Source organism: Gopherus flavomarginatus, chromosome 4 (assembly GCF_025201925.1).
Source record: "Gopherus flavomarginatus isolate rGopFla2 chromosome 4, rGopFla2.mat.asm, whole genome shotgun sequence".
Classification (NCBI taxonomy): domain Eukaryota; kingdom Metazoa; phylum Chordata; order Testudines; family Testudinidae; genus Gopherus; species Gopherus flavomarginatus.
Genome location: NC_066620.1, coordinates 150668163 through 150678054, shown reverse-complemented (window position 1 = coordinate 150678054; position 9892 = coordinate 150668163). Strand labels below are relative to the sequence as shown.

Below are 9892 nucleotides of genomic sequence, written 5' to 3'. Positions count from 1 at the left end.
GAACCTGGTAATTTTATTTATTTATTTATTGGTTTAAAATGAGTGCTCAACCAATGCCTGTAGTTGCTCAACCAAAGCCAGACAGTCTAGGCTTTAGAATGATGTTTGGGGTTACTGTGTATGCCGGCTGTGTTGTTTTGTGGGAGGTTGTGTTGAATTGTCTCTGGGAGGGGTATGCTGGAATATTTATGTTGCTCTGTAAAAGTGGCAGTCAGGCAAAGCACTGCAGTCTCCTTCATACAACCAATGAAACTGTTGCATGCAAGTTAGTTGTAGAGCAATGGCAGTGAATGGCTGAGTGACCTCTGAAATCACAGGGTCCAGAACTCTTGGCATGGCTGAGATACATGCCTTACAGTAGCTGTACATCTCATGAGTATAACTGAAGTCAAAATGACTGAACTTAAGAACTGGACAGATCACAAAACCTAGCAATGTTTCAACCCGGAGATACTCTGAATAAAAAGGCCTCTCAACCACGCTTGTAGCTGTGTCTATTACTTCACTGACCATACACATATTTTAGGCTTCAGAGTGTAACACAACATGCCTGGAATTTTATAATATAGATAACATAAGAAAGTCCACATCCTACAAATGAGTATCTATACTTTTTACACATGCAGTGAAAGACTGTCACCATAACCTGTGTGTGATGACTTAGCACTTTGTAAAAAATGGCTTTAAGACACATTTATAAAAATGTCATTTTTCTAGTATGTTATACCACCGTAGCATTACAACCACTTTATTTGCATTCTTGATTACTTTAGTGTCAAGGAATGTTGCCCCCTCTCTTCAATCTTAGCACAGATTGATTTTTGCTGGAGGTTCAAAATAAGGGAGCATAATCCAGCAGACCTTACCTAATCATTAAAATTGTAGTTCCTAAATTTAGGGTTCGGGTTCATACGCAAATGGAACATTTGAATTCGTACGTTACAATTTAGACTAACTAGAAGTACATAAGAGGGGGAAAGTACATGGTTATTGAAAACTAATCTGTACTATATTTACAAAATGTCTCTAAGATCTGAGAAATCACAGCCAGCTTCTTTCAAGTAACAAAGACAGCACTAACCACACACATTTTATAGCTATGTACTCCCCTGCCCCTTCATCTTTTTGAATCCTAGAGAAATTAAAAACCCTTGCAATTCAACAAGTAAATAGCATATTTAAAACCCAAATATGGCCAGAATAAGTCTTTGAATAGAACTGCTTGTCTGCCTTCATAGTAGTGTTTTAGTTAGTTTGCCAGATCAAAGAGGAATGATAGATATCTAAGAGTTACTCTAATCAACGGATCTGAAAGAGGGACTGAACAAGGCACCTATCACTGCTTTTATGCAAAATAGGAGAGAGAGACTGGAACTGTTTAGCACAGAATTTCAGAGTAACAGAGGCACATAAAATAAATGAATTGGTATAGTTATACAATAGATTATACAATGACATTTTATGCAGTATGAGAACAGGGAAATTTGTTGCTGTACCCTTGAGGCAATAAAGTTTCAGATATTTAATAAAAATATAGGCAGTTACACTAAACAGAGTAAGTATGGCTGATGTAATAGTTAAGCTTTAGAGAATACTCTGATGGCCAGCTAGTTACACCAGAATCCACTCCTCTCTCCCAAGGGGGGAGGGGGAAAAGAGTATAGTATTGTATAATTGATCAGGTGCCTTTTGAGGAAATCACACTTTCCTCTATAGAATGAGGTACAGGGCATTATCAAAGCCTAAATACAGGACTAAAAGGAGACATTGGGAACTTTTTTCCTATCAACACCAGTTTTTCCTTTTGACACCGGAGATGGGGAGAGGAGAGGGAAGGAGAGAGAACAGGATGTCATATAAGTATCAACAAAATAAGAGACATGCAGACTCTACATAAAAATATGTTCATGTAACTTCCAATACTACTCTAAACTGTGCTTCACTAACAGGTATTCTTATGGCTGCATCGGAGATAAAGAATACAGGAGGGACAAAGGAAGTTGATTTGCCTAACGGAAAGACGTATATGAGGCAGGAAAAAAATTGTGACACTGAGGCCTGGTCTACACTAGGGGGCGGGGGTCGATGCAAGATACGCAACTTCAGCTACGCGAATAGCGTAGCTGAAGTCCAAGTATCTTATTTCGACTTACCTGACAGCGCCGGATCGACAGCTGCAGCTCCCCGTCGACTCTGCTACCGCTGCTCGCTCTGGAGGAGTTCCGGAGTCGACGGGAGCGCGTTCGGGGATTGATATATCGCGTGTAGATGAGATGCAATATATCGATCCCCGATAAACTGATCGCTACCCACCGATCTGGTGGGTAGTGTAAACAAACCCTAAGAGTATAGTCCAAAAGAGAATAGTGAAGCCTATGGCTAACATGACCAGGGAAAGGAATAGCAGGGTCAGCGAGAACTCTGGGGCAGCTGCAAGCAAGGCAATCTTAAAAAATTCTAGTTGTGCATGAGGTCACCATCTAAAGATTTGTATTATTCTGTTTTGTCGAGCCATTCCGTCTTTTGGATGTCAAGCAGCTGCACAGATATTTTTGAAAATACAGGCTAGGAGTGAGGAAAACTGCAGGATACCCAATTTAAACCCAAGTAGAAAAATATATGAAAGCATTAAAGACTATAGCAGCAAATCACAAATTTTTTGTTCTGCAAAATCTTCACATTAATGTAAAATCATTACTTTCATTTTTAAAATCTTCACTGGCTTACTGATCATCACTGAAGTGGCAAAAACATTGTTGGACAGAGAACAATCACACCAACAATTTACATGTAGGCACCATATTACTGCTTCAAAGTTTGATCAGATGAGCATGCATCTCACATGGGTGCACATGACAGTACAAAGGTATGTGGGTCTTTAGAAGGTGACCAGCTCATCTCTCCCAATTTGCTCTCATGATCTTCAAATTTGACCTGGATAAATGGACATGCATCCAGTTCAGTCACTAGTGAATTTAGGCTGTAAATTCTCCAGGGCAGCAATTTTATTTTTGAACAGCACTTGGCAAAATGTGACCCCAATCCTGACCGAGGCTGGCCTTTGGGCATTACTGTGATATACCAGTAATTCCTCTATATAGTAACTATTCAAATGTATCTACACCTATGGAAGTGAAATTTGAGACACTAATACACTTCATCTTACTTGCTACATAACCCCCATGCTATGGTTTTTGTAACGGCACATTTTTGTGTAATAATCAACACACAGCATGCACAAATTTATACTTACATTTGATTTTTAGCCGCTTGTCTCTGAGCTTTCCGTTCTTTTCTTTTTTGATCTGGTGGCTTAGCAAACACAATTTCAATATTTTCTCCCTCTAAATCTTTGCCATTCATTTCTTCCATTGCCTGAAGGAAGTAACCAGATTTTAGATATACTTCTAAGGGCATTCAGGGACATATTTTAAGGGGCAGAAAAAGAATAGGATTTTTTTTCCAAAGGTATCACCTTTGACTGTGTATCTGGAAGTCAGACTGCAGATTACTCTCGGGGCTTCAAAGAATTATTAAAGCTTGATTTTCAAAACCACGATGGCCTTTACTTGTTCTTAAAAAATTTCTTCTACTTACAACTGTGGACATACTATTGCAATCTCTGCAAATAAGCGTCCCACAATTCAGCTCTGGGATCTCATTAAGAATCATATTTACAACAATGGGGTAGCAGTAAAGCTTAATTAGATTTAAGTGAAAAATATCTGTATACAAGGAAGTGCTCTGCTCCTAGAGCAAGAGATTAATCTTGTTGATTTAAAAATAGATGGTTACCTACCTTTCGTAACTGTTGTTCGAGATGTGCTGCACATGTTCATTCCAAAAGGTGTACACGTGCACCCACGTGCACATTCGTCAGAAGGTTTTACCTTAGCAGTACCCGTCAGGTCGGCCGTGGCTCCCCCTGGAGTGGCCCCTTTATGACAGTGTATATAGGTCTATGCCGGCCGGCTGCCTGCTCAGTTCCCTCTGTTGGAGTATTCCAGCAAGAAAAGATGGGCAGGATTTGGAATGGACATGAGCAACACATCTCGAAGAACAGTTACAAAAGTAGATAACTTGTCTTTTTCTTTGAGTGATTGCTCATGTCCATTCCAATAAGTGACTCCCAAGAGTTTCGACACAGAGGGGTCGGAGTTCGCCAAGTTGCTGATTGCAGTACTGCCTTGCTGAAGGTTGCATTGTCCCTCGCCTGTTGGGTGATGGTGTAGTGCAAAGTAAAGGTGTGGATGGAAGACCACATTGCTGTCTTGCATGTCTGTCTTCGATAGGGACCTGCACAAGGAATGAGGCAGATGACACCTGCGCTCTTGTGGAGGGTGCCATTAACAGCGGGGCTGGAATTTTAGCTAAGTCGTAGCACACTCTGATGCACGATATGACCCACAACTGCAGAGACAAGATGAGGAGCCCTTTCATCCTCTCAGCGATTGCAATAAAGAGCTGTGGTGACTTACAAAACGGCTTAGTGCGTTCAATATAGAAGGCTAGGGCAAGCCTGACGCCAAGGGAGTTGAGTGCTCATTCTTTGTTGCTGGCATGAGGCTTGGGAAAGAATACCAGTAGAAATATGTCTTGATTCACATGAAAATGCAAGACTACTTTAGGTAGGAACACTGGGCGTGGGCGTAGCTGCACCTTGTCTTTGTAAAAGACTATGTCGTGGGGCTTGGAAGTAAGTGCTCTAAGCTCGGGAACCCTTATGGCCGAGGCTTTGGCCACCAGAAAAGCCACTTTCCAGGAAAGAAAGGATAAGGGGCAGGTCGCCAGTAGCTCAAAAGGGGGACCCATAAGTCTAGAAAGAACCAGCTTAAGGTCCCACTGCCTCACCTGGGGATAAAGCCTATCTAAGCCCCCACACGCCCAGGTGAAAGGCTGAGATGGCCACCAGGTGTGCCTTAATAGAAGACAGTCAATCCCTGCTGCTTCAGGTACAAGAGGCACGTGGGGGGGGGGGGGGGAGAGGAGAGAGACCTTTCTGTAGGGACCAAATGGAGAAGAACTTCCAGTTTGCCAGGTATATTGTGAGAGTAGAGGGTTTCCTGCTTCCTGACAACTTCCCTAACATGAGGCGGAGGGACTCCAGGTTGGGATGTAGTCTGCTGTCAGACATCCAGAAGCATGGGGAGGGCCACTGGCCTGTCCACTGATGAGTTCAGCAGTGTGGTGAGCCAGTGCTATCATGGCCACGCAGGTGCTATGAGTATGACTGAAGCCCTGTACTGCTGATCCTGAAGAGGACTGTGTGTATGAGTTGGAAGGGTGGGAATGCATATAGCAGCTGAATCATCCACGGTAGGTGAAAGGCATCCACTATGGGGCTGTAGCCGTGGTTCTGAAAGGAGAAGAACCAGTAGCACTTCCTGTTGCTCCACGTCACGAACAGGTCCACGTGGGGATATCCCCATCTCTGGATGATCAAAAAAGAGTGATGTCCTCTCTGAGTGACCACTTGTGAGTGCTGAATGAGAGGCTAAGATGGTCTGCTAGTTCATTCTGTGCCCCGGTAGATATGAGGCTTGTAGCTGGATGTAATGTGCAATGCAGAAGTCCCATAACCGGAGAGATTCCTGGAACAGGAGAAGGGAGCGAGCACCACACTCTGTTTGTTTATATAGAACACTGCTGTGGTCTTGTCCGGCAGAATTGGGCCTGAAACGTCTGGCAAGCCGCTCTCAGCTCTCTGACATTGATGTGCAGCGATAGTTTTGGTTGTGACCACAGGCCTTGAGTCCTGATACTGCCCAAGTGCACTCCCCAAGCTGTCTCTGATGCATCAGTGACCAGCGACAGTGAGGGCTCAGGTCTGACGAAGGGCACTTTCAAACAGACCACCTGAGGTTATAGCCACCAGCTGAGGGACTCGAGAATCCTGAGAGGGAGGGAGGGTTAACTAGTCCGTCCAGAGAGTCCCGGCTGCGTCTGTATACACTCACCAACCAAGCCTGGAGGAGGCAAAGGTGCAACTTGGCATGCTGCACTACGTATGTGCAGGGTGCCATGTGCCTCAGAAGCTTCATGCAGTTTCTGGCTGTGGTGGTTGGGAACCGGTGGAGGCTATCGAGGATGACCTTGATGCTTACGAACTGGGAATCAAGTAGGGAAGCTCTGGCCTGAGTGGAATCCAGGAGAGTGCTGATGAACTCTATTCTCTGGGTTGAGACTAGAGTAGACTTGGGTGCATTCAGAATGAGCTCTAGCCTGCTGAAAGTGGTTCATGCGTGGGCCATGTGCTCTAGCACTTGCACTCAGGAACTGCCCTTTATGAGACATTCGTCCAGGTATGGGAAGGCCTGTACCTGGCATTTGTGCAGGGAGGCTGCCACGACTGCCATTCACTTTGTGAACACAAGCAGGGCCGCTGAAAGTCTGAATGGTAGTACAGTGAACTGGCAGTGTAGCCTACGAATCTCAGGAAACTCCTGTGTGCCGGGATAAATCGATATATGAAAGTACGTGTCCTTCAAGTCGATGATGGCATACCAGTCCCCCGGATCCAGGGAAGGAATGATGGCGGCCAGAGAGACCATACGAAACTTCAGCTTTCTTATGAACTTGCTGAGCTTTTGCAGATCCAGGACAGACCTAAGCCTACTCTTGGCCTTGAGGATGAGGAAGTATCAGGAGTAGAACCCCCTGTCCCTGAACTCCTGAGGAACCTCCTCTATTGCCCTCAGCTTGAGAAGCAATTGCACCTCCTGTAGCAGTTGCTCGTGAGAGGGGTCCCTGAAGAGGGATGGAGAAGGCAGCGAGGGCCAGAATTGGATAGATTATCCCACCCCACCATGCTCAGAACCCAGCGTTCTGAAGTAATCTGGACCCAGGCACGGTAGAAGTGGGACAGATGATTCAGAAAGGGAAGGCAAGGATCTGGATTTTGGGCTGTTGCTCCATCCCCGAGCACACCTTCAAAAGCTTGGCTTCAAGTCGGGGGGCTGCTTGAAGGAGCCTTGACCCTGGACTGAGGGGGACATCTCCTGTTTCTGCCCCTCCTCCGGGATCAGGACAGAATCAGGAAGGAGACTGAGGCTTGAAGGGTTTTCTCTGGGGTGCTGGCGTATGAATACCCAGAGATTTGAGGATTCCATGTGAGTTCTTGAGACTATGCAGTCTGGAGTCTGTTTTGTCCACAAACAACCCTGAACAGTCAAAAGGAAGGTCCTTTATAGTATTCTGGACCTCCGCCGGGAGTCCAGAAGCTTGCAGCCATGAGCAACACCTCATGGTGATAGCCGTTACCTGGGTTCACGCTGCCAAATCGGCAGAGTCCAAAGCCGCCTGGAGGAAGGTTCTAGCCATCACCTTGCCTTCTTCTACGACTGCCGCAAACTCCTGTCGTGAGATTGATGAGAGCAGTTCCTGGAACTTGGAGAGGGCTTTCCAGGAGTTGTATGCATAGCAGCTAAGTACTGCCTGCTGACTGGAGATTCGAAACTGGAGTCGAGTATACCTTTCAACTGAAGAGGTCCAGCTTCTTAGTTTCCTTATTTTCAGAGGTGAGCCCTGGCTGCCCACGCCGCTCTTTGTGGTTTGCTCCATCAGCCAACAATGTCCTGGGTTGGGGGTGGGCGAAGAGGTGCTCGGACCCCCTTTGCAAGACAAAGTAATGCCTCTCCACAACCCTGGCCACTGGTGGTATAGAGGCTGGGGTTTGCCAGAGCACCTTCATGGTGGTCTGGATGGTCTTAATAAGCGGCAGTGGCACTACAGTGCCCTCTGGGGCAAGTATGTCCACCACGGAGTCTGAGACTTCCACTACCTCCTCTGTGGCCATATTAAGGGTCTGGGCCACCATCCTGAGGAGGTCCTGTTGGGCCTTCATGTCCATTGCCGGAAGGTACGTGGTGACCTCAGGAACATCCAATGATGCAATCACTGGTGGTAGGGGGGCTGCCAGCATAGGTGACTCCAACTGTGCACTCTGTACAGGAGGCCCAGGGTCTGAACTCCACGGTGGGTCCTTGGGAGTCCTGGATTGGTCAGGGACAACAGACATCGCAGAAGGTGGAGCACAAGCAGCGGAGACCACCAATGCTGCCCTGGAGCCCTGCTCTTGGCCCAGGTGGTAAGCCCAAGGTATCCAAAAGGGCCATTGTATTGGTCCCTGCCACTGGAGAGGCCAGGACACCATCAGTAGCGAGGGTTCCTGCACCCCATGGTGCTGAGACCGGTACCGGGATCTTGAGCAGTACCGGCTACGTCAGGACACGGATGACTCTGCCTCAGGCTCTGATCAGTAGTCCGAGTGTGACCAGCGAGGAGCGGATCCCAACGGCACCAGGGAGCAGTGCTGCAGTGATGGAGAACAGTGCCATATCATGGTGGATGTGTTGCAGATGGTGCCACCGCCTTGGCCTGCCCAGCCTATACCAGAGCTGATACATGGGAATGAGAGGCTGGGGACTGTGCTGTCACAGCAATTAAGTCTCATGCAGCCTTGAAACTATCTGGTGTGGAGGGGAGGTCCAAGTTCCCCTCCAACATTTACCAGAGCGGAGAGTCCAACACCAGACTCAAGTGACCTGCCCTCAAGGCCGGAGTTAATGGTACTGGGACAGACGCACCAGCCTTCTGGTGTCCTGACACAGCACGCACCGCGGTGGAGTCTTGCCTACTATTCTTGGCGGAGCAAGGATTGTGAACTTTGCCGCACTGATGAGCTGGCCTTCCACGCAGGGGAGCGGTGTCGATGCTACTTATGTGAGTCCTTCTTTGGTGCTGAGCTATCCCACATCAAGACCGGTGCACTATGCACCGAGGCTGACAGTTCAGACTCTTGAGCCGGATGGGACCGAAGCGCAGACTCCATTAAAAGGAGCTAGAGGCGACAGGCTCTCTCTCTCTCTCTCAGTTCTGGGCTTGAATCCTATGCAAATGGTGCACTTGTCTTGCAAATGGCCCTCTCCTAAGCACTTAAGACAAGCAGCATGCGGATCCCCTTTGGGCATAAGCTTACTGCACCTCTAGCATGCTTAAACCCCTCAGGCCACAGCATGCCCCAGTGATGGGGAAATATATCGGGGGGTACCCCCTCCCCACTTAAACATACTAATAAAACTAACAATCTAGTGAAAAATGATACACACAAAAAACCTTAGGAAACACTTGCAAAGCAAGAGACGAGTTGCTCCAATGACCGTCACTGGCGGTAAGAAGGAACTGAGCACGCACCCAATTGGCAGGGACCCACATAGACCCAACAGGTACTGCTAGGGTAAAACCTTCCGATGATTGTGCATGCAGTGCACACATCTTTTGAAATGGACATGAGCAATCAGTCGAAGAACATTTTTGCTCTTTTGTTTTCCATTTATAAACGATGCCTTATTGATTAGGTGCAAAAGGAAATCTGTACCTCAGCCTTATGTAACAGAAGTGGATATTGTCATTCTATCTATACAAAAAAAGTTTCCCGCTAAATGTTTGCAAATGAGTTTCAGAAGAGGGGGACCTGAGAGATCCTACCACTTTCAAGAATCCTCTAGACTCCAAAGGAGACCCAGCCTTGAGATGATGCATGTACAGTAGGGATTCTTACTCCGTACACCCAAGCTTCTTCACCAAGCTATCTAGTGGGGAAAGGTGCAAACCTATGTGCACGTTTCACCCAAAGGTGTAGAAATCTGGTATGTGAACAAATTCTGCCCGTCATTCTACCAAATGATGAAGCAACACAAAGCAAAGGGATGAAACAAAGGAGTTATTCCTGGATTTCTCCTCAGGGGAGAGAGTATATCACAAGGAAGAAGGGAGGAAAGAAAGAGAGTAAACACTCACTAGGATATCCCTGTCAGCAAAAAAAAGGACCGTTAACTCTGCTCCTAAGAAGTTTATTTTGTGTTTCAGTGCTTACATTACTAACAAAATTTTC

The 9892-nt window shown here is 46.6% G+C and overlaps 1 protein-coding gene across 7 annotated transcripts in view; it reads right to left on the bottom strand.

Annotated features, from left to right (window-relative positions):
- SYNCRIP (synaptotagmin binding cytoplasmic RNA interacting protein) overlaps positions 1–9892 on the bottom strand; it is a 36696-nt gene that overhangs the window by 6984 nt on the left and 19820 nt on the right. For all 7 annotated transcript variants that reach the window (XM_050950139.1, XM_050950140.1, XM_050950133.1 and 4 more), the window contains one exon: positions 3254–3375. In XM_050950139.1, the coding sequence (XP_050806096.1) occupies positions 3254–3375 (122 nt within the window). The remainder of the gene's footprint in view (positions 1–3253; positions 3376–9892) is intronic.